The 26,134-nt window shown below is 41.2% G+C and overlaps 1 protein-coding gene and 1 pseudogene across 2 annotated transcripts in view; both read left to right on the forward strand.

Annotated features, from left to right (window-relative positions):
- Nucleotides 1–25,263, forward strand: part of pitpnc1a (phosphatidylinositol transfer protein cytoplasmic 1a) — a 91,275-nt gene extending 66,012 nt beyond the window's left edge. The window contains exons 3-9 of the mRNA XM_080759392.1: nt 4,096–4,184; nt 4,469–4,476; nt 7,011–7,082; nt 11,519–11,614; nt 12,596–12,751; nt 13,803–13,866; nt 19,979–25,263. Of these exons, the coding sequence (XP_080615518.1) occupies nt 4,096–4,184; nt 4,469–4,476; nt 7,011–7,082; nt 11,519–11,614; nt 12,596–12,751; nt 13,803–13,866; nt 19,979–20,370 (877 nt within the window). The 3' untranslated portion in view covers nt 20,371–25,263. The remainder of the gene's footprint in view (nt 1–4,095; nt 4,185–4,468; nt 4,477–7,010; nt 7,083–11,518; nt 11,615–12,595; nt 12,752–13,802; nt 13,867–19,978) is intronic.
- On the forward strand, nt 16,076–18,601 carry LOC308313373 (mitochondrial import receptor subunit TOM40 homolog; annotated as a pseudogene). The gene is made up of 2 exons: nt 16,076–16,093; nt 17,646–18,601. The product of its transcript is annotated as a mitochondrial import receptor subunit TOM40 homolog (transcript).
- Nucleotides 25,264–26,134: the final 871 nt, after the last annotated feature.

The raw sequence follows: 26,134 nt of genomic DNA on the forward strand, positions 1-26,134 counted from the left end.
GAATTCAACGTGAATGAGCTGATACTGTAAGTGGGAGTGTAAACTAATGAAAGGAGAATGACCGTTTATTCTGTTTGTGCATTCTGTGCCTCGTGGAATCATTATATTATGTTTTAAATCATTATGAATTGACCATGTCAATTTTTCAAACAAAATGTTTAAGTATAAGCTATAACCAAAAAATACATTCTGCACCAAATATTTTGGTGTGCCAGTCCAGTTTCCTCTTTGGGTGGCACAGGCACACCGTCATCGCTTGACAGCTGTTTATTTTTGTCTCTGTGTTTAGTATACATGTACATATATCTCCACACATGCACGCACGCACGCGCACACCCACACACGCGCCCACACACTGATGGATACACAAGTAATGACAGACTGTTACATACAGTATGCAGTGTAAAGTACCACCCTAGAGGCTCATTTTGTGTGCGTGTGTGTGTGTGTGTGTGTGTGTGTGTGTGTGTGTGTGTGTGTGTGTGTGTGTGTGTGTGTGTGTGTGTGTGTGTGTGTGTGTGTGTGTGTGTGTGTGTGTGTGTGTGTGTGTGTGTGTGTGTGTGTGTGTGTGTGTGTGTGTGTGTGTGCGTGCGTGCGTGCGTGCGTGCGCGTGCGTGCGTGCGTGCGTGTGTGTGTGGCACAGAAATTCCGCAGGTCGGCAAAATTAAAGACCAACGACAGAGAGCTGTGTAGCATTTTTTCAGCTTAGATACCTGTGTCAGCAACTACTGGAGGAGAGCTGTTATGTTGAGTCAGCACATCTCAGAGAGAGAGAGAGAGAGAGAGAGAGAGAGAGAGAGAGATGAGAATGAAAGTCAAACTATGACAGAACAAGGATGGTGAAACCTAGCATATGGCAGGACCGTTTATGTGCATTGTGCAAAATGATGGTAATTTCACAGGGATATTCAGGGTTATAGTGTACCTATAATGAGAATTTCGAGATATGAAATGCTGTGATGTGTAAATTAAAGTGTGGTCAAGTACTGTATCACATGACGATAGCCTGACTCCAGCCCTGAATCGCTAGCCACGCTCATTAAAAAAAGAAATGTTCTGGCGATTCAGTGTCTCGGTCTATGGGGCGGTGTTGTTTAGGTCGAAAGAATGCTTGCAGCAGCTGATTGGCCATTAGCGCTGTCAGCCAATTACATCAAACAACAAACATGGTGGCCCCCACGTTGTAACTTGCTATCGTACCAAGCTGGCTATTGAATCACTCTATGATAAATGCTTTCTTTACAGAAATGACAGGTTATAGAAACAGTAGCACGTTTGTTTGGTTAGCAACTGGGTTAGCCATAGCCACATGATTGACAACGACGTCATCTGCTTTCCTACTATTTTGATTGGTTGGTGTGAACCATTTGCCGAAGACTCCCGCTTAGGCAACGCCAATCCCAGAAACTGCTGTCGTTGGGATATGGCTTTCAGTCTGATTAATGAAGTGAAACGAAAAGAAATACACTCATTTATTTTGGGTGTATTTCCCTGTTAAATTGACACTTTCATATTCGACACATTGCTGGCCAGGCCTGGAATCGAACCTGGGGCAACTGTGGACTCCTGCCCCTAATTACAATGGTGTTTTAAACTGGTGGAAACACAAGTCCTTTTGCAGCTGGTTCCGTGAAGGTTCCAAGGATCTAGAACGGAACCGTTTTATTTTGAGAATAACAAATATTCAAAGAGCCTATCAGTGATCTTCAGCTACTCAGTCAGGGGTAAATATAAACTGAATGTTGGATGATTGAAAGTCATTGAGCACATACTGAGGAGGTGTTTGTTCAGCCTCTTCTTGAAGGCATAAACACTGCTAGATGTAAAGTCTTAAGGGGGAAGTCTGTTCCATAGGCTATTGTTATAGCAGAGTGCAGAAAGCTCCATATGACGTCATTTCAAGATCCAGACATTGGAGGGGATAGCGCCCCTCAAAAAGAATAATAATATTGGTTCCCACTAGAAAGTGACCTTCCAGGCATCAGCCCACTTCCGGATGTTTTCCAGGTCTTTGTTCAGGGACGCAGCCACCTCAGGCCCATTTGATGATGTAATAGGTGTGAAGATGATGGTGCAGGTCATCCGCATACAGGAAAATGTTGTTCTCACGCTGTTCCACAACATCATCAATGAAGATGGAGAATAACAATAGGCCCAGAATCGATCCCTGGGGTACAGATCCGTTGATCGGACGGGGTAATGACTGACCAGAAAGCACAACTCGATGGATCTTTCTTGATAGTTCTGTAGCCAGACATGCAATCTTCCAGTTACGCCCTTTGAAGAGAGCTTTGCACAAAGGCCGTTGTGCCAGACCTGGTCGAATGCACCCTTAATGTCCAGTGCGACAGCATTCACTTCGCCTCCTTGGTCAAGGATGTTGTTCCATGTCTGGGACAAAACTGTATTGTTTATTGGAGATAAGGTCATGGCGGAGGAGATATCTCCTCATCTGTTTGTGGACAGAGGATTCTAGAACAGTTCTAGAATCAAAGTTATTTTTAGTGGAAAAGGGGCCAATGTCAGTGGCCTCTATTCAAAACTGTATGTGAGACAAGCCACACCCCCTTTGGATCAATGTGAAAAGTTGATCTCTTTTTCCTTGACCCACAGCCAACCTTTCCATTAGTTTTGTACCAATCCTTTCCTTAAACTGCTTGAGAACACATATTTCAATTCAAACCGTGACATGATCTGTGCTTGTGATTGAATTAAGTATTCTTTTCATGGACAGTTTTCCCTGGATGCAGTTCAAGAAAGCTTCGCTTTCAGCTTTATTTTTGGCCTTCTCCAAAATGTGGCATTGAAACTTAGAAAGCGAGCTTGGTGTGAAAGCTGTATGTGGGCTGTCTGTCAGAAAGGCCTTCTACTAACCAGCCACCCACTATTGGCACTGAAGAATGAAGAACTGAACAGATGGTGGTGGAGGAGGAGGAGGAGGAAGAGGAGGAGTGTAAGGGGAGAGAGAGAGATAGAGAGAGAGAGAGAGAGTGGGTGCCACTTGGACTCCTGCTGAAAGAAGCTGCAAATTAAGGAAAGAGAAAACAAAAGCAGGGTGCTTGAAAGTGGGCGCAGCTCTACATTTATGTTCTGACACTTCCTACTATAGTCTCCAATTATATAGTATAAGGATCTGAAAGTTCAGAGTGCGCACACGCACACACACACACACACACACACACACACACACACACACACACACACACACACACGTTTACATACTGTAACTGCACACATACATAGTGTATACTAGTATAAGAGGGGGTCATACTGTATGTCATTACAGGTAAATACACATAGGCCTACATCGTTATGGGCTGCCTCTGTGGACATATCGGGGCTGATGGAGAAGTGCATGTTCCTTGATGACAGAAATAGTCATCATAAGTTCATAACCTTCATTGGTTCATATTTGCCGCTTTTAATGTAGCCACATGTCCTGTCATTAGCATCACTGCTGGCGATACTAAGCTAGCTAGTGTCACTTGCGGACTGTGCTAAATCCTCCTTGATCGTATGATGGTGGATCAGTTATTCCACCTCTGTACTCTTTCAACTGAATCTGACAACCACTCCAGGATATATAGTATCACACGTGTTACCAGTCTTCCCACAGTAGTCCTACCCGTGGAAGAACCAGATGGCTACTGGCTAGCAAAGTGCGTGACCCAGAAGGAAATTAATAAATAACTATAATAATTGGATGTCCGATATTGGGATCTCTTTTAATTGAGATCTGAATGTCAATATAATGACTCAGACCATCCGAACATTTGGGGCCAGCCCTGATGATCAAGGAACAAAGTGAATTATGGAGGGTGAGGCCTTCATGCTGTCTTGAGGTCACTGTGAAAGAATAAAGAGATCATAACATCTTAACTGGATTCATGTGATGCTGATTCCTTTTGTGATTTGATGATGGCAAATTCAGTTTGTGGACTCTTTATTGTGGGAAGATTTACAATCAGAAGAATTGATTTTCAGGGAGGAATACCGCAATAATGGAACCAAATAATTCATGTAACCCTCTCTCTTCTATCTCTCCCTATCTATCTCTTTCTGTCACTGTCTGTATGTCTGTTTTTCTGTCTGCAGTAAATTGCCCAGCTGGGCTCGGGCAGTGGTTCCTAAGATCTTCTATGTGACAGAGAAAGCATGGAACTATTACCCTTATACCATAACAGGTACAGTTAAAGGAAGCAGACATACTATCTTTCTCAGAATAAAGATACACCAATATACATACGTTTGGTATCCATCTCTATCCACTCACTTATGCGTAGGCTATTTTAACTTATTTCATTAATGTTATGATAAAATAAAATGTTTTGATGCCATGTTTATTTTCAAATGGTAAATGGGGTTCTCATCATTGAAGAGCAGCCTGTATTAACAGTGTGTTTGTCTTTGCTTTCTCTTCCGGTCCTATGACCTCCACTTCTCCATGTCCCTACATCACATCCTGTAGAGTACACTGTAAGTATTTATTTGTTTACAATTCTTATTGTGCAGGGTTACAAAGTGCTTTAGATATATAGACCTCGACCTGATCATAGGCGAGTGTTGCCTCTGCTAGCAGGGGAATCTCTAGAGATTCTAGAGCCTAGCAGAGCATGTTCCTCAGTGATAAAACCTGCTCCTTCGCCTCCACTCGCTGCAAGTGAGGAATGTTGTGTCCCTTCTAGAAGGGATTTGACAGCTTGACATTTACACAGCCAAATTACTTTAGGCATACATCTGCACTCTTAAATTCACATAATTACAACATTTGAATGTAGGAGAATCTCCATGTGTGTGGAATGGGGACTCTGCTGATAAGTGATGAGGGGATTAGATTGCTATTCACCCTTTTCAGACCAAGCTGAAAGGCAAGAATAGAGCCTCAACAAAGTAATAGCTGTCTTTGCTAATGAGAAAATGTGTCTGTGCACTGTGTCTGTGTACGTTTTAGAATTCATTTTAGTCAGGCTGGCTCCAACACTACCTGTTTTTAAAACACATCTTAAAACTAATTTATATTCCCTGGCTTTTAAACCGTGATTATAAGGTGTACTGTGTTTGATTTTATGGTATATGTTTTTATTACTGTATTGTATTGTGTTTTATTACTGCTTTGCCTAATTGTACAGGACTTTGGTCAACTTTGTTGTTTTAAATGTGCTCTATAAATAAATTTGGATTGGATTGGATTGGAGAATTGCAGCTGCCACTTTGGTAATAATAATCTTTACCACAGTCAGATTATATGCACGTGTGTGTGTGTGTGTGTGTGTGTGTGTGTGTGTGTGTGTGTATATATATATATATATATATATATATATATATATATATATATATATATATATATATATATAACCAATTATACCTTTCAACCTGCCTGCATGTAACTGTTATTTATTTTGGGTTTTACTTAAAAATACATAAAAATAGAAATAGCGAAGATAAGCAGATGTACAAACTCACAACACGTTGAACTTGTGAGCACAAAAAGTTGGAACAACACAGCAGTAGACTGTTTCTTACTGAAACTTATGCTTTGGACTTAGCCTGCTCCGGACCAGGCTAACAGCCAGGTTTAACCTAATCCTGATGTCTTTACTGTTCATTAAGCAGTCAAACTGATCACAAACCAATGATGTTTTCCAGATTTATTCAATTATTATGGGTTAATGTTGCCTTATTTGTATCGGTCTGCATTAAAGGACTAATTTAAGCACTATATCAAATCAAATAACCAAAATATATAGGCTGCACAACATCATGACAGCTTGTCAGTTTGTAGATCAGCTGCTTTTGGTGAATGTTTCCCATGAATAGGTTTGCTGTCGTGCAAGTGCACGGTTAAGAATAATTATTATATTATATTATTATTCTTTGTAAAAGTGAAAACTACTAAATATTACCATTACTCATTGTTTTACAACATATTGTAACGTTTCACCCACTACTAGTCCTACATACTTACACCTAGAAACCCCATTCAAACCTATTTAGGTTCATCCTACGGTGGACATGTGTGCCTGAAAAGGAATCTTTGAAATGTTTCATAGTTTTAGAAATATAGTGCTTTCAAATTTGAGACATTTATAGGCAGATAGTGGCACTTAAAAAAATCACTTTCACCTAGAAACTCCATTCACACTTTGTAAAATTCAGCTTACTGTGGAAACACATGCTGGAACTTTTTACTTTGAAATGTTTTGTAGTTTCTGAGTTATTTAACTTAAACGCCCAATGCATTCTCAATGGCAATAGCACAAACTTTGGCATGCTAAATGAACCCATGAACCTATGAACCTCACCAGTCTGGCCCCTGTCTGGAAAACAACCCCCTTCCCCAAAGGTAGCTCCCTCAGAGGAGGGAGTTATGGCCAAATATCACAATGTGACAATATCATTATGCTTACAATATTAAGAATTCTGTTTTAAGTTAATAGTAGTGGTAAAATGTAAACTATATTTTTGGGGTAGTTAATCATTCAGTCTATCTATTGAGAGTATGTTCTCTCTTTAATTACAGCAGCAGTATTTATTTTAGAAGCTTAAGTCCTTGTATCAGTAAGTCTTGAATAGATTAGTAAAGATAATAAGATATACAGAAGGGGGCTGTAATGCAACTATTAAGGATGCAAACTGCCTTAATACCCCATGAAGAAGAAGGATCAGTAAATCTTTGATCCACAGAAGGGGTCTAGAGACAAAAAGCCAGACTGTCTATTAAGCCAGGCTTGCTGATCCCGGCTCGCCAAATCCGCCAATTCTGAGCCTCGCTTGGCTTTAGTGGAACGGAATAAACCAGGCTGTAAAGATCAGGATTTAAAAAGCCTGGCTTTGGCCTATATCCTGGATTAGTTAATCCAAGATTCGTGAAATAGGCCCCTGGCCAGCCAGGCCAGGAGGCATGAATGTGTGTTACTGTGTCCATGTGAAGCTGAGCGTTGCATAATCAGCCAACAGTCCCTGCATAAATGCGGGCTTTGTTTTCACCTGTTCTCTGTTTGCATTCACAGTGTTCATTTCTACCCAAGTTCTCCATCCATATAGAGACGAAATACGAGGACAACAAAGGATCCAACGACAACGTGAGTGTCCCTTTGTGCGTTTTGTTGTTGTTGTTGTTTGTCCAATTACTAGAGTTTTGTCAGACTTCGTCATACAATGGCGTCATGCAAAAATAGGTCAAATATCCAGTCTACAAGCTCAGTAGTACGCTTTACATCGTGACGCGTTGTGAGCTATTTTCACAATTTTAAAAACATTGTGAATTGTTTTTAAACATTTCGCCTATATAATGACATGCCCATAGAATACGATTGATTTATTAATTGATTATTGTATTGTATGTGTTGTACCGCTAACTTGAACCTATTCAGGACGGGAACCTCTTTTGGTGTTTTAAGGATTATGTTATACTTTAGCTATTGAATAATAGCAAATCTACAAGCTCACAGAGCGGCACAGAGTGCCGCCCTATGAGCTTGTAGATTTTTTACAAATCGTGAAAACGCGTGCAAATCTTTGAATAGATTTTTTTTTTTAACTCATATCTTTGCTTCTGGGAGGTCCCTGGAACCACATATTTTCGCATGGGCCAAATACAGATCATTCTGGGCGACGCGTCCTTGAGATGAAAAAGGTTGAGCATCATTGACATAGAAATATAGGTTTTTCAGAAAACTGTTAGGATTTAAAAGCCACTTTTTTTTAATTTGCCTCAGGTCCAAAAGGGTTAATAACATTTTAATGACTATGGAGAACATTTAAACATGCACCAAACCAAAAAGTGAAGCCTGCAAAACAGGGATTTCTCACACGATGGTGCAGTTCATATAAGCCCACTTAGTTACAGATCGGCTTTGGATTTGGTCCCGACCACACATGTGCCTCTCCATTCCATATCCTTCTAAGCTTTCCTATAGTGTAGAAAAGCTCAAAGCGTGGAGCATAATTTCCAAATGGATCTTCTTCTGCAGTATGTACGGCGTACGCGCATTATAGGATCCAAGTTGTTCTGGCAGCTTCTGGACCGTCTGTGTAATCAGTTAATGCTTTAATGCTCTGAGAGACTGCCAAAAAATGCCTCCAAAAATGCCTCCACCTGTTGTGAACATTTCAATCTGTCCGCTGTCTGCCTCACTTTTCTCTCACCTTCTCCCTCTTCACTTTTTTCCAATTTGTATTGGCATTAGTTATCTTGGCTGTATTTCTTTCAATCATTTTATTTTCATTTTTTCACAAACTGACACATGACTCACATATATACACCTGTATTGATCGGCATCGCCTTGGCACCCAACTCCAAATGCAACAGTAAAGAAAGTGTGCAGTTGAGGGAAATTGGTTGAAATTTATGGCAGTGGGTTTGGTCAGCTTCCTTCATGTTTTCTAATAAGGGACTTTAAATCATTCTTCCACTGGAGACCGGTTCCAAATCCTCTCCTCCCTCCTGTATCTGGGTGTGTGTGGAGGTAAATGGTAAATGGTGCATTTATATAGCACCTTTATCCAAGGCGCTTTACAATGATTGTGCATTATACATTCACATTATACATTAGACGTGAGACATAAAAGAGACACAGATGTCAGTACATAACTATAAAGTGCCTTACAGAGTCGAACGTAATCGACGCAACGTTTGTGTCCGTTTGACTCCCCAATGCAAGGAACAAAACGGACTATGTAGAGGCCTTAACCTACTGACTGCTGCCTGCGGTCTCCACACACACACACACGCACACGCACACGCACACACACACACACACACACACACACACACACACACACACACACACACACACACACACACACACACACACACACACACACACACACACACACACACACACACACACACACACACACACACACACACACTCTCTCTCTCTCTCTCTCTCTCTCTCTCTCTCTCTCCAATACCCACGCATTGACATAGCACCGTCCTTTCTCTAACACATACAGACAGTGATTTATACAGTAAACTGTATATAAAAGGAGAGTTCTTTTTTACCATATGACTCATTGATACAGAAACCTTTTTGTGTGCAACTGATGCGTGCGTGCACACGGTATAATGTTGTACAACCATTGCAACCTGAGACATCTTCACAACAGAAGATGCTGCGAGAAAAATAAGTACCCAGCTGGGTTTTGTACTTGAGGGGTTACATAATACCGTGTCATGTTCTCTGAACATGTGGCATGATCCTTCCCCATGTATGCACGTACCGCACCAATTTATGAAAGTAAAGAAAGAAAGAAAGAAAGAAAGAGACAGACAGACAGACAGACAGACAGACAGACAGACAGACAGACAGACAGACAGACAGACAGACAGAGCCGTGTTGAGTTGTATTGTGCATTGTGCATGTTCAAGGATATGGCAGTACATTACAGAATTGCACTGTACATATAGCATGCATCTGACTCTCTCTCTATATATTTCTCTCTGATTAATGTCTGTCTCTCTCTCTGTAAGGTTTCTAGGGACCTCTTAATGAGATACTTTCTTTCTTTCTTTCTTTCCTCCCTTTTTCTCTGTCTCTGTCGCTGTCTCTCTCTCTCTCTCTCTCTCTCTCTCTCTCTCTCTCTCTCTCTCTCTCTCTCTCTCTCTCTCTCTCTCTCTCTCTCTCTCTCTCTCTGTCTCTCCCTTGGCTGTACTCATGCATGCTGACATATCACCCTGCTGTGCCAGCACCACTCTTTCACACTGCAAGTGACAGAAAGGCCCCTTGAAGAGTGAGAAAGAAAAGAAAGCAGCGAGAGAGGAAGTAGAGAGAGAGAGGTAGCGAGAGGTAACAATGGAGAAAGGTGCCAATGACACACAATACTTGAGTTAGTGAGTGAGCAAGTGTGTGTGCTTGTGTGAGAGGGGGGGGGGGACATTAAATGTGTTTGTGAGAGATATGTGTGCTCTTTGGACAGAAGGGAGAAAGGAAGGACAGCAAGAGAAGCCAGAGAAATGTAGAGAACGTGGACGGAAAGGAAAGTATGAAAGGCGGAGGGAGCAGTAAAGTACAGTATCTGCCGACTGTGCCGAGAGAGATCAAGACATGCTCAACAGAGATCCACTTTCCCAAATGCAATGTCAGTTCCATATTTTTGTAATGTGGGAAGAAGAGTAGGTGCTGATTCAGTTGATTTCCGTTAATATCCCCATTCTCAACCTTGTGACGTTTACTTTACGTGACTCTTTGCCTGTAGCTGAAGTGGGAATGAATGCTTCAAGGTTTCACAACGTATGATGATGCTTGTGATCCTTTTGAATGAAAGGCCCGTCATTCTCCCATACCCTCTACACCTTTGGGTCCATTTGGTTCCGTTTGTACACTAGGACTTTGCTGTGTAGTGGAGCAAGTTAATTGTATTCACCTGATTCATGTCCCATGTCTCAACGACTCCCTTGTTGGACGGCTAGAATGAAAAGCAGCAGGTCTTTCAGGTTGCCAGGGCTGCTGTAAAGAACCACGTACGTGTCTTTGCTATAGCACAAACCGCTGCTCTCCTGAAATGCATCAGACTGATGGACCAAGTCCAAAGTCTACCCTGAGGCCTTTGTTGTCCAGTTCTTCTCATAAGTAATTCTATTTGAACAATATAGTTCATGGCCAGTCCCTGAACATCACTTATTGTTGACGAATGACACCATCGTGCAACAAAGTAATACAGTAGGCTTTGGGCTCTGCATAATGCTGTACCTTTTTGTAACATGATGCTCTGGTACACACGCACGCACGCACGCACGCACGCACGCACGCACGCACGCACGCACGCACGCACGCACGCACGCACGCACGCACGCACGCACACACACACACACACACACACACACACACACACACACACACACACACACACACACACACACACACACACACACAGACACACACACACACACACACACACACACACACACACACACACAGCCCAGAGTCAGTTCCACGTCAGATGGAGATCATAAACCTATTGTTTTTCCTTATGCCCTGCAGCTACAGTACTGTATGATGTGTGCTTATTACCGTGCGTGCGTGTGCGTGCGTGCGGCCCAGAACATGTGCGTGATTACACAATGTGTGCGTTGCTGCGTTTGTGCATCCACGTTTGTGTGAATAGCCATTGATGTGTAAAACTATACACACTCACTGCATGTTGGATGATCCATGAGAATAGATGTGTTGACTGCCCCCTGTTGGTTTTAATGGCAATGACAAGGCATCTACAATAGTGGTAGATCGAAATACAAAATATTTTGACATTCTCTAATTGTGTAGACTTCTTGTAAATTAATTAAGTAATGCAGATGTGGAACAATAATGTAACTCTTGAGAGCGTAAAATGACCCGTAGGGGTCCATTTGGTTTCATTTTGGACCAACTCTCCATCATTTAGCTGGTGACCACCTGGAACCCCCTCAAGGACCACTGGTGGTCCCCGGACCACTGGCTGAAAACCCCTGGCATAGAGAATGGCAGCATGGACACACAGTCAAACTGGGATGAGCAAGTCTTGGTTTTGTGTGCAGATCTTTGACAGTGAGCTCAAGGACCAGGAAAGAGAGGTTTGCTTCGTGGACATCGCCTACGATGAGATCCCTGAGCGCTACTATAAAGACGATGAGGTGAGTGTTTGCGGTGTGTGTATATCAAGTGATGTGTGATGTGTGTACAGAATAGTTGCTCTTATCCAGAGCGACTTGCTATAAGCAAGGTAAATAAATCATAATTGCGATATAGGTTGCAGATTACTATGAAAACCTGCAAAACCTGTCAGTCCGTCGTTCCGTGATCATGATCTATCAGTACATCACAAATGCCATGTGGTCTCACACGGTTGTCAGCTCAAACCCACAAAGCAAACACTTTCAGTTTTGCACACAAATGTCAGTATAGCATAACATTACAAATGTATACAAGAATACCTTTACAATTCCATTTCCCACCTCTATTTCCCATTCCAAGTTCATTTGTCTTACTCTTATATGTAACGCTATTGCCACTATTGTAAATCCCCCATTTTTACATTTTTAAACTATTTTCAGCAACAGGATAATAATTTTGGGGGGTAGATTTGGGTAGATCTTGTTGAGCGGTTCATTTTGAAAGTAGCTCTCAAGTCAAAAAAGTGTGGGCACCCCTGGGCCTGGGGTAGTGCCTCAAGAAACTAGGATACCAGGTAAACCTGGAATGTAGTATAAATAACATAATTTAAATAACACACATTTGTTGCAAAGAAAAACAAACCTAAGAAACAAAAAGATAAGAACGAGATGTTTGCATAGCCATTACCACAGTACTGTGTACATTTAGCATTCTGCCGTTGTTTCAAAGGGTGATTACTGATTACTTAAATAATTAGACTGTGGATAATTGATTGACTGAGCTTTAATGAGATTGAATAGATATTCTCCAGTGGGCCTAATGTGAATTATTTAATAGCACTGTTAAGTCATGTTTATCTACATTTGGGCTCCCTATAAAGGTTATTTAACTGGTGCGCTGAAACAGTTTGGCATAATATTGCTGCCTGAATGTTTGGTGTGTGTGTGTGTGTGTGTGTGTGTGTGTGTGTGTGTGTGTGTGTGTTTGTTAATCTTTGCTAGGACCTGAGGTATTTTAAATCAGAGAAGACATCTCGAGGGATTCTCCAAGAGGGTTGGAGGGACAGCCAGGACCCCATCATGTGTTCCTATAAACTGGTCACTGTCAAGTTTGAGGTCTGGGGCCTGCAGACTCGTGTGGAGCAGTTTGTTCACAAGGTTTGTTCCCAGTGCTGCTTCCTGATGAACAAGTGACCAGCATGATGTCACATTCTTTCAATGTGATTATACAGTAGATCATAACGTTTTTCCAACAAAGACACACACATTGTTTTAAGCTGCAATGTTTCTGCTGTTCTCTGACTACAATTAATCGTAAATGTTGTGTTACTTTTACATGTCCTTTTACAAAAAAAAATAAAGACACAACCAAATGCCTTGGCATAGCAGGGCTTGACATTAAGGCTTGTCCGCTTGTCCTGGGACAAGTATTGTCCTGGACAAGTGCATTAAATTTTTACTTGTTACTTGTTTTACTTGTCCCTTCTCACAAGGAAAAGCTAGACTGAAAATATAAAAACTTCCTTTGGGAAGTCGATGTTTGAGAAGCACAAACATATTTGACACACAATTGACAGGTGTGTTGCGATTGGTGTTGGGTAATTGATCACACCACCTATTTTGTGTGCCCCATACATTTGTGCTTCCTAAAGGGAAGTTTAATATGTTCAGTCCCGCACTCATTCCGGGCCCTTCACCTGAGAGAATGTCGTGTGCAGCTCGTGGAAAAATTGATATATTTGACCAAATACACATTTTCTGCCTTTCAAATTAATATTAAACTAGTCCCCAAAACGACTCCAAGTCTTAGGAATTAAATATTGGGTGGGTGCACAGGCAGTGCTACAAGTTTAGATCAGTCTGCTAACTGTGCGCGGATAGGACCGATCTATGGCTGTGTATTTGGAATACATTAAATATATATAAGATCATAGACATTCTAATCTAGGGCTATTAACTTGAGAACATAGAATATTCATCTAATATTCAAACATGTATTCACCAAGTAAAACCAACTTACAGTTAGTTGATTTAAAATGTAGGCCTATTTGTGTGCTCGTGCTCCGGACAAGTGACTTTTGTGCCCAGACAAGTGAATGGGAAATGTACTTGTCTGAAGGACAAGTGCCTCAAAAGGTTAATGTCAAGCCTTGCACAGTGTATTAAGATTGACTATTGACTTATAGCCCTACTGTGTTATACGTTGCAGGTGATTCGAGATGTGCTGCTACTGGGACACCGGCAGGCCTTTGCCTGGGTGGACGAGTGGATTGGTAGGTCTGACAGGCCCATGTTGTCCATTCATGCACATGGATTATATCCATGTTCATGGATCCTGGAACGGTGCATGCATAGGCCTACAGCCCTACACGATTGTGTCTCTCAAGGAAAATAACTGATTCTCCACTGAAACAAATGTGCAACACATGTTTCAGTGGATAATTGGTTATTTTCTCTTAGAGGCTCGGTCAGGCGATTAAGTATTTATTAGTCTTAACTCACTATAATATATACCCTAGATACTGGCATTAATTTAATGTACTGTTAGTGTCACTAAATTAATTTAGCATACAGTACATACTACATAGTGTATAGAATACATTAATTCAATAATTCAACTTACTGTTCAGATTTTTACACAAAACATTATAGCATGTCTTAGCATAATGTAGGATTCCTTATCTCCAAACCTGCCTTATATTATATTAGTATTAACAAATTGATGTAGTTACAAATGTTTTTTGTATGCACTGTTTTCAAATGGATGCTGTGTGTTACCATGATGCTCTAATAACGTTTACGTAAATTCAGTGTACAATGAATGTACTTCCTCCGACTCTCATCACTGCATCGCACTGCTTTACTAAAGACAAATACTGGATGCAGATGTGTGTTGCAATGTGTTTGTTTCAATGAAAACACATGGAACAAATACTCCCAAGTCATCTTTGAAGACTTCTTTCATGTTTCAAGGCATAGCAGTCATACAGTTCTTAAGTCAAGACCTTCACTTTAATAGCTTGTGATAGCAAACAGTGCTATAGATAGAATGTGTGTTCAGTAACAGGGGTCTTCCTGCCTCTCTAGCGCTTTTACAAAATTTATTTTGGGACATTGCAAGTGTGGTTTCGCCGATACTACCACACTAAAAAGAGACATTTCAACCTATTATACCAAAAGCAATGAAAGACCATAAATTGTACAGTAATATAAAACGATGGTGATCTTTGTGCAGTCAGTGCAGTGGAGGTAATAGGAACAGTAACATCTTTTGTTAGAGGTAGTGAAGTTATCTGATGTTATCTGATCTAAATAAAAGCCTTGTCCATAGTACAGTAGATACACAATGTCCACATTCCGCTTATAGAGAAAGAGAGAGAGAGAGAGATTATTGTTCATATTGCACTTAATGAAAACAACATTAGAAAATACCTATAAAATGCCTGCTGACAGTTAGCAGATTGTGTAATTTAGACCTAACAGGATATGTCATTGATGCTCTCTGAAACATGAATGCTTTGTCTGTCTGTCTGTCTGTCTGTCTGTCTGTCTGTCTGTCTGTCTGTCTGTCTGTCTGTCTGTCTGTCTGTCTGTCTATCTGATTGTTTGTATCTGGTTATGAGAGAAATAGCCTTGCCAGCAGCTACAGTATATGGTGCAGTATCCCTTTCACATGCTACAGAGATGTTTCCATAGCTGTGGGGCATGCAGATAGCAGCTCTCTTCCTCTCTACCATTAACCGCTGTCCCTGACATCCCGTTCATGCTCCTTCCTACCACTAACATCCTGACGCACGTACTGGCTTGTTTGGGGTGCATTTTCCTTGGAATGATTTTGTTTTTAAGTAGTGTTTTCATACCCTTTCCAACAATCCATTTTCTTTGTTGGGTCTGGATTATTCATGCTTGACCTTTATTATCGGACCTCATAATTCCTTCCTTCTCTCCAGCCCTCCCATCCTCCTAACATGTCTTGGGTTTGACTAGCTGTCTCCTATAACCTCTCTGGGTCATGGGAAGCTAGTGCTGTGACCTGTAATGCTTGACCTTTGAACTTCTATTTTCAAACCGTCCCAGCATTATAATAGAAAGCGCTAATCAGCTGACAGAAATGCTATGCTCACTCCCCCAAAAAATGTTCCAGTTTCCACCTCTCATCTCTATTGCCATGATAGGGAATTTAACATTTTAAGAGGAGTTAACACCCTACTTGCACCCCCGCCCCCTGCCCCTCCTGTTCCAGATATGACTTTGGATGATGTGCGGCATTACGAGAGAAAAATGCATGAGAAAACCAACATTAAAGTTTGCCATGAGCAGCAAGAGCATTCCACAGCAACCCCACCTTCACTGGATGGCATAGAGATCCATGACAAAGCCAGCGTATGTGTCTTTTCATTGTATATTTTTGCTCCATCTCTCCCACCACTGTCTGTCTCTCATGTTTGAACTGTATGAATTTGACTTAACTCACCCCCGGACATGACCACATTCACACACGTAACCCTCTCCACACACATCCACTCACCCTGATCTACAGTATGTTGTTGTTTAATTATGTAGGGAGGCAACCATTAAAGACCTGTAGACTGGGAAACTTTGACATATGTACAGATGTACAAATTCAATATTCAAATGGTCGTGACTTGGTCTGTCATTTCTTTCAGTCCAATTCATTTTGTTTTCCACATACTGTCTGTACTATATGTCATACTACCTCTCGACTGACACATTTTCTAAGTTCTCCCCTGTGTCAATAGTGGTGTTGCTTAGTGAAGCGAGTCTGCACAGCATTCTATTTTTATAATGTATTTAATCCTGATCAGTCCTCATCATTGAGTAAGGTTCTCCTTATAATTGACGCTTCTATTGTGTTTTTTAAATGTGCTTTAATGTGTTCTGTCTGGATGTGATATGTTGTGTTTTTTGTACCCCTTTTTAATAGATGTCTGCACATGCAAGCAAATAGAACATGTCTACCTTCTGAATGCAAAACGTAGACAAAGTATTTTCAATTCAGTTATGAGTTGGACATGTTTGACCAAAGTGCTATGCGTCCCTCACACTTACGTCGCAATGCCAATGATGCAACCATTTTCTGAATCACAGTGTTGGGGGTGAGCCGCCCCGCGTCCGAAACAGTCGAGAAATGACAGAGTTACTGTGTGGGGGTCCCCGGAACATGCAGACCCCCAGGAACGCGCCCAGGGCTCGTACTGTAGTGTGCTCTGTGCCACTTTACTCTGTGCTGTACTATGCTGGTCACTTTAGGTGTTGCAGCTGTCCGTGCTCGGACGGAAGGACAGAGACAGACATACACAGGGACAGACATACATAGGGACACACAAAGCCGCATATTGGAGCGGAGGCACCGCTCAAAAATGATATAGGGTACGGGAAATCCCCTCCCATTCACCTGTATGGAGTTGCTCACCCAGTGCATACTCCCTTTTCACCCCTTCTTCCGGGTTGGAATAGTGTGACGAGCCGGGCTTATTTGGGGTCTCTGTGCGTCGTCTCACATGTCATCTCCGTGTGCACCCTATGCGCAAGCTTGTGTGAGTCGAGCCCATTGGACGAAAACATTTTCGCTCATTCATGTGTCTGGACCCAGCCATAATACGCTGCAGTACAGTATGATCGGCCAACATTTCCATTGGCTTCAATTCTCCCTCTCGTTTCTGGGGGCTTGGGGCTATGTCAGAGAGAGTACCCACTCTGTCTGTGTCTCTTTTATGCCCATATATGGAAATATCTGTCTCGGTCCTCGAGATCCCTGGTGTCATATGCCCACATATTAGTTGGATCATATATGGAGAGGCATAGTGGTTAGATCTGTGGCTCTGGACAACCGGATCTCTGTATCTGTTAGTCCTTGCTGATGTTTGATGTCGCCAGTATACACTATGTATACAGTATATGCCCATTCATGGGCATTCCACCTTTTGTGGCCATATATGGAGCTGACTGATTTGTTTGCGGCTGATATCATGATGACACATTGAGGTTAGACAACACACTCCATATTTGGGCGTAGTCCATTTTGACACAGTTCCAACCCACCACTGGCGGTGCTGCTGGCCCAGGGTTGACTGTACCTCCGGGGTTCGGTATGCCCCCAGTGTCTCCAGTCATACCCTCTGCTGGGGTGTACTGAAACTCCATTACCCAACCCAAGGGCATTTGAGGAGTTCCATCGGTCAACAAGGGCCTCAGTAATCACTTCCAGGTGAATCATACTGTGATGTTGAGCACCACGGCGGATTCAAGCTATAGGTTTGGTGTCACATATGTTGTATCTAAGCAAACAGGTCCAGAAGAGTCTTTTCCAGTGATAGTGGGAGACATATGGACAACAGCGGCAGCCTTAATTCCCAGATCATCCACCAGGTCTCAGACACAGCAGCAGAAGTTTGTGGACTGGCAAGGTGATGCTCAGTTCAAAGGGGAGGATTTCACTGCTGCTGTTACCCTGGGAAACCCAGATGTCCTTGTAGGATCCGGAATTGTCGTCGCTCATTACCTCCAGTCTCTTACCCCTGCCTTGGCAAGGGGAGCTAATCTACCACCGCAGGCCAGGAGAGGAAGGCACAGTCATGTCTCTAGCTGGCAGATACACAGGCAAACTAAAGCCAATTTACTATTCAAAGGTTCAATAGATGGTAGGTGGGAGCCACATTAGAAAAGAAGCTGCTTCCACTGCCTCTCTCCCTTGTCATGTGCACCTTCCTCAATCACCGCAAGAACAAGTTCCAATGTGGATTTGGGGCTACCATTGGTTAATCTAACTAACGAGGGGAGACAGTGTCTCCATAAGGACTTCACTGTATGGACAGATACAACATATATGTATAGATTACATCATCAATGCTACAGTATACAGTGTTTGCATCACCTCCACTTGTGTCCCATGTCTTCACAGAGAAGATCATTATTATGTTATACAATTATACCATCTTGCGTGCTTAAAGGACTCACCGGAAGATACATGTGTAAATACATTTAATTTAGTAGTATGAAAATTAATCAACCAAATTATCAAAGCTGAATGCTTAGTTTATGACAGATTATTGGCAGAATATTGGGTGAAATTGAAAATTTGGTTCTAGACATTGACATAGTCTTGGATACTTAAAGTCGAGCTGAAATTATATTTGGTGGGGTGTATTTATCAAAACAGAATAGGGAGGCAAGGCATAACATTAAGCGGAGGGTTTCTGTATGCGCTTCTCAGCCAATCACAGTGATGGGGCAGGGTTGAACCGCAACCTCCAGACACCCCGCTATCTGTTGGTGTTTTACCCACGTAATGAATGTTTAGCTCGGGCATGGTGAGCCACCATGAGTCCACCCGCCTGGAGGTCACCTTGGCATGGTAAGCCACCATGAGTCCACCTGCCTGGAGGTCACCTTGGCATGGTGAGCCACCATGAGTCCACCCGCCTGGAGGTCACCTTGGCATGGTGAGCCACCATGAGTCCACCCGCCTGGAGGTCACCGTGGCATGGTGAGCCACCATGAGTCTACCCGCCTGGAGGTCACCTTGGCATGGTGAGCCACCATGAGTCTACCCGCCTGGAGGTCACCTTGGCATGGTGAGCCACCATGTGTCCACCCGCCTGGAGGTCACCTTGGCCATAAACTAAATGATATTAAACAAATTAAACAATATTTTGGATTTAAAAACAGATTAGCCTCAAAACTACGAAGGAATACCACAAGGCATTTTTATTTATTTAAAGGCATCCATCTATCCATCCATCCATCCATCCATCTTCAACCACTTATCCGTAGTTGGGTCACGGGGGCAACAGCTCCACCAGAGAGCTCCAGACGTTCCTCTCCTAGAGCTACATTAGTAACTTAGTAGTAGGCGTTCCAAGGCCAGTGAGTCGATGTAATCTCTCCATCTGCGGTCTGCCCCGAGGTCTCCTCCCAGTGGGACGTGCATCCAGGACCTCCCTAGGGAGATGCTCGAGAGGCATCCTAACCAGATGCCCGAACCACCTAAGCTGGCTCCTTTCCAGGTGAAGAAGCAACGGCTCTACTCCGAGTCTCCCTCGCGTGACTGAACTTCTCACCCTATCTCTAAGGGAGATGCCAGCCACCCGTCGGAGAAAACTCATTTTTTTCAAAACTTATTTGTGACCTTATTCTTTCGGTCATGAACCACACTTCATGACCATATAGGTGAGAGTAGGAACGAAGATTGCTCGGTAGACCGAGAGCTTTAAAGGCAATGCCTAAGAAATGTATTATTTGCAATGTTGCTTTCTGCATGCATTGGACAATGAGTTATACTCTAATAGGCAGCCTGAGCCTTTACCTACTGAACGTTATGACATTCTCTCACTGTAGCCCCTCTCTCTCTTTCTTCAAAATCAGACATGACGATGGATGAGGTGAGAGAGTTCGAGCGCACCATCCAGGAGGCGACCAACCAGAAGATCGGGATGTTTCCTCCTTCAATCTCCATCATTGAGACACCCCTGTCCTCTTGCACCCTCACTGGTCCTGCCAGTGCCCCGTCCACCCCAATGAGCACTGACGCACCTGAGTTTCTCTCTGTTTCCAAGGACCGGCCTCGCAAGAAGTCTGCTCCAGAAACCCTGACCCTGCCTGACCCAGACAAGAAGTCTGCTCCAGAAACCCTGACCCTACCTGACCCAGACTCCACTGGTGTTACCAAAAGCTCTTCTCTGAGCCCACCCGAGTCAAACCACTTCCTGTCAGTCATGCCTCCTTCCGCCGTCTCCGATAACGCTCAGTTGGAGTAGCGAGGCCGTGGGGCGCTTTCCTCCCTTCTGCTTTACCTTTTTCCTAGCCTGTCGTCTTTGTAGCTCAATGAGACTAGTCTAAACTCTACACAGCAGTGCCCAGACCTTCCATGTTCTCTAGCCATATCCCATGGTGTGTGTGTGTGTGTGTGTGTGTGTGTGTGTGTCTCACAAACACACACACACACACACACACACACACACACACACACACACACACACTCACACGCTCCACTAACCTTCGCTCTGACCAGGCAGCTGTAGGCTCAGCCTCTTCCTGTAAATCTAACAGATTTCGTTTTGTCGTGCCACTCTTTTAAGGAGTGTTAATTTGGTCATATATAGTGACCATGAGTGTGGAGTAGGCAGCGAAACCCCAACACTTGACTAGTGAGAAAGAAATTATTGACAAAAACATAATTGACACAAGGAATTTAACAATCCGACTTCAGAGACTTCAGAGAGCTTTGAGTGGAGGAAATCTATTCATAACTATGTGCGATATCTTATTGAATAGCTTAAATCTATTCATAACTATGTGCGGTATCTTATTGAATAGCTTAACTTCCATTAGTGAACCACTTGCAAAGCCAGTGTGGCGGTGAAAACCTGACACATTTTGTGCGCACATGTTGCAATGTATTTTGTATTACTAATACTAACATTGGTGTAACATTATGTATCAATCACAGTGACTGATACATAACGATTAAGGTTATAATACATAATAATAACATTCTGATTATCTCACCAAAGAGCTTACTTACCCCAATTATTAGAAAGAAAGAAAAAGAAAGGTCAGGCCTTGCCAGTCTACTTATTTTAGGTGAAAGTAAATTCTCAATTAACAATCCAAACTTATGTTGTATGCTAGATAGAGAAACATGCTAACACATTAAAACACAACCATACATTGCACAGTAAAGTTCTGATTGTTAAGGACATTACACACCAGGATCGTTTATTTTGCGTGTTTAATTCGCATTAATTTATTGTGTCAGTATTATCTACACAGAGAGTAAATATTACACTGCGATGAAGCAATGTAATTATTTTTTCGAAACAAGGTCGATTTTTCACCGTGAATAAAAACATCAACCTGTATGAATAAGGCATCACCCAATTAATAGTTTGATATTCGCATCTTCACGCTCCCGGGGTGTAAAGACTTTTAAGGGTCCATTTCTATACTATCAGAATTGTACTGTGCGTACAGTGTACCATTACATTACAATGTCAACCACAAACTAATCCCATTCACACTGGTCTCAGATCCTTCTCACGTCACTTTCTGATCCCTTAACATCAGTCAGCACAACAGCCAAACTGACGGAACATCCCATCCTTCCACATTATACCAGATCAGTACAATCACAAACTCACCTCAGGTCTCCCTGACTCTACATCCTGAGTTATACTTAGTTGTGCCTAGGTGTTATATGCACCGAAAAGTACCCAAAGTATGAATCAGGCTTGTCCAGCTCACACTGAAGACATGGACTGTATTATCTACCATCTACTCCCTTAACTGCAACTTTGCAGGTGTTACAACCCAGGGACTAATACCAGGCTACTTAATATTCGGAGTGTTTACACAACATCAGCACATATGGAACATTTTCATACTGACATTTTAGGTTAAGTTACTGTTATATAATCTTTTTATGGCGTGACCATGTAATGATCACATGATCATTACACTGTGTACGACCTAAATTTAAAATGGCCTTACTCTTGTGTAATATGTGTTTATTGGAAGGGCCCAACAATACTTTGGGGGACAATTCCAAATGTATGATGTACTTACAAAGTTGTGAGAATGCAATATAAGCACAAACAAATACATTTCACACTCTTACATTGTGTTGTCACTCATACAGAAGTACATGATGCATATGGGATATTTTCAATGAGTAAATATACACAGTCCTAATATAAACATAGCATAGTATTTTTCCATAGGCAGTAATATACAGTACATTTACACTGGAATTAGGCAATTGTGTTAACGTGTTAACCTGATATCATTGAGGAGTTCACTTTATCATTGCATATCATACGATTCATACCCAATTTGACAGAGATGCAATTGCAATGTGCAATTTCAGCAAATGGACATCAATGTTAACTGTAAAGAATGCTGGGTATTTCATGTGATGTCAATGTAAACCAATCTTATAAAATCAACATGTGTAGGAACATGGCCATTTGGGAGACTTTTCAAGTACTCAGTGGCTGCTCCTTGGAAATGTTTGAATGTTACAGTGATAATGTCCATTGGGTGGGGACAGGGCACTTGCATCCAACTGATCTTATGCTGTCCCTTCTTCGCAGTGCATTGATTGCGTTGTGTATATCACAGGCATGCTGATAATATTGCTTGCCAGTGTTGGTTATATATTAAAGCCAGCTTTTTTTCCTTGGCGTAGACAAATGAGTTAAAAGAGTTGAGTTAAGAGGAACATAATTTGCAGCATCATTTTGTTTGTGCTTGGCTTGTTCGGCTATCTGTTATCTGAAACCCTATCGGAGAACCAGACGCAGGAGAACAGCACGTAATTCTGTAATGGAAAAAAACCTCTTTCTTTAACAATCACATCGAAGAAGGCCCTCTGATATGATGCATGGAATGCTCACAAACACATGATATGTTAAGTGTATGTGTAGATTCTGTAAATGGCTGGATGTGTATTTGGCAACGCAAATGTATGGAGAAAGTGAATACCACCTCTGGAAACTCCATAGTATGCCTAATTTAAACTCTGTAGTATGGCCGTGTCATGCGATGGAGTATAGATTAAGCTGTAGTTGTGTACAATAGAGGAGCAGAGTTTGGTATAAAAATGTAAGCACGTCGCAAGACCCTAAACGCTCTCAACTCAGTGCCTCTTGCATGCAACAAGTGTATCGTCTGTATGCCAAACCCTCTGAACATATTTCAGATTATGAAAACACATTTTGGTGTTTCACTTCACCTGTCACTTAGTTTTTTAATCAAGAATGAACTAATCGCTTTAAAGCATTTTTACAAATAATGGAAATAGGCCACCGATTTACATAGCCACGCCTATACTGCTTGATCAAATCCTTATCGGTCCTATCAAGTCACTATCAAAGTAACAGGGATATAGTGTGTTTACGCTGCATTTTCTAATAATGTTAATAACTATTTATAAAGCACTTTTCGAAACAAAAGGCAAAGTGCAAAGTGCTTTACAATAGCAAGATAAATTACAGCCATAAGGGAAAAGCAACAGTTGGTTAACATTCAATTGGTAAAATAAACAATAAAACTAACAAAATCAATAAACATATTGTGTCAAATGTAAAGGTGTGCAAGGACTCAAGGAGTGGTTAATATAGGCACTAACATCTTAGAAAATGCCTTGATGTATGTTTTCAGGAGTGATTTAAAAGATGCAACGACTCTGCTAGCCTTAGATTCTCATGCAAGGCATTTCAAACCACAATCAGCCACAGTGAAGAGGCGAGTTTTGGGAACAACCAAGGGAGCCTACATCAGGATCTAAGAATACTGACATTACATTTTAAGTGGTGCAATTAAGAATATCTTTGCAGTTAATATTCCAAACTTGCTCATCAACAAAGTATTGTGACTGAACGGAAATCTTAGCAGGGATAAACAGGCTTTCTCCCTGTTAATACCATTGACTCATTGTAAAATGCATTTTGCACAAATTGACAATGAAGGATTGCACAACAGCAGAGTGAAATCTAGTTTTGTTGGATCAATGTCCTTCACTTGAACACATAAACCAATAGAGCATATAAGGGACAGAGTCCAGCTGATGTGGTCTACTCTGGCCCACAAACATTGTTAATATTATATATATAATAATATGGTGTACAACGCATTTTCACTAGTAGTTATTTAAAACAAAGAATACAGTAGCTCTAGCTAATTTCCAATGGTAGCTTATTTGGACTTTTTGTTCTGATTAAATTAATTCTGTTGTATGTTACATATTGGCCCGCTGTATAAGATCATGTTATGTATATAGCTCTGCTGTTGACAATCTCTCTTGTCAAAAATACAGAAATCAACAGAAACAACACAACATATCCAGTAGTATACGCTTTAGATTTTTTTTGTTAAAAGATTAACATATTAGATTGTAAATATAGTAGTGGCATATTGGTTTTCTTACATTGTTTTCATTCCGAATTACAATAAAGATGTCAAATGATTTTTTTATTTTTTAAGAAAGCTATCGAAATGTATTGTGATATGAATTATATAATGTAATATCTTTAAGGGACCATTTTGGAGGCATGAATAAAATATTGTTTTGGTTTCTCTGCTCATATCAGGCTTATTTCATAATGTCACTTAAATGGATAATTGAATGTCATATATTGAATCCTCATCATCTATTTTTGGATATTGAGTTCCATTAAGTTCCCACTCCTCATAACAGCGGTGCACTTTAAATTGTACTGTTGCTTTTGTTAACCCTGCAGGACAAAATCATTTGTAACAGCTGTAAAAAATGAAAGCTCTAACAGGGTTACTGCTTTGAGTCAGTGGTAATTAACTTTTCTGTTGTACTTATTTTTGTAGTAAAACTGCTTTTGTGGCTGCTGTAGCCTACCGTTCGAAAGAAAAACTTAAATCTGTTCATAATCCTTACTTCTCTGGACCAAGCTTTTATTTTTTGCTCCCTCCCTCCTTTGTGTGCTGTCTCAAGTGCCATCAGTGTTCGGCTTCTGGATCGTTGTTCTTGCTGTGTTCTTCCACTTTAACTTTTATTCATATTTGTCATATTTTTTACTGCCATTTGACGTTCATTTGGTTCTTTGATGTATTAAATTGTTTCACATTTTTTTCCTCTCTAAAATCTTGTAGTAAATAAAGTTTACTTGCTACTGTAATCCATTGTTTATTTTATAATGAAATATAAAACAAAAGATCCAAACAATTAAATAATTTACAGTACTTTTAGATTAAAATCTGTTTTTAAACAAAACAAATTGACAAATAGGTCATTTATTTGTAGGCTAGATTTTCTTTTGAAGGTTTAACTGAAGCATACTTAAGGAAACATGTGATTGCTTGATTTGATTGATTGAATACTTTATTAATAGTTTTTTGGTGGGGAAGGAAAGTACAGAAGAGTACAGTTTAATACAAATACAATGCTAAAAGGATTAAACACAAGAAAGCACTATATATGGCTTGTTTCCATTGGGGTCCACCCTCCTGTGAAACATACAAAATTTAAAGATAAACTTATCAAATGTTATGAAACACCATCCACGAGGATGCGTAAGCACACCAAAGTCCTTGTAGCGGTGCTACTCTGGCACTCTAGTTTACATTTAAATGTGAACTACTATGTTTAGTCATTTAGATCAGATGCACAGCACACACACCCCGTACAAGCTGGCTCCGCCACACAAATCTGGTCCTTCTGGTGCTCAAGCTCAATAAGCAAACATTACACACCAACGACCAACCAGTGTTTTAAAGTAACTACAGTAGCCTACATGTATGCAGATAAACATGTTGTATGTATACAGGTATGCATGACTACATGTATACAGGTAACAGGTATACATACATGTCTAGTTTTGTCTACAATACAGGTATAGCCTACATGTATGCAGATATACATGTATACAGGTATACAGGTATACATGTATACCTATTATATAATAGTATAAATAATAGTGTGTGTCGCATTTTAAAAACAATTGTCGGTAGCCTGCAATGACAACCGCAGATCTACAAATTCACAACAGG

Source organism: Protomyctophum bolini, assembly GCF_963924005.1.
Source record: "Protomyctophum bolini genome assembly, chromosome: 3".
Lineage (NCBI taxonomy): Eukaryota > Metazoa > Chordata > Actinopteri > Myctophiformes > Myctophidae > Protomyctophum > Protomyctophum bolini.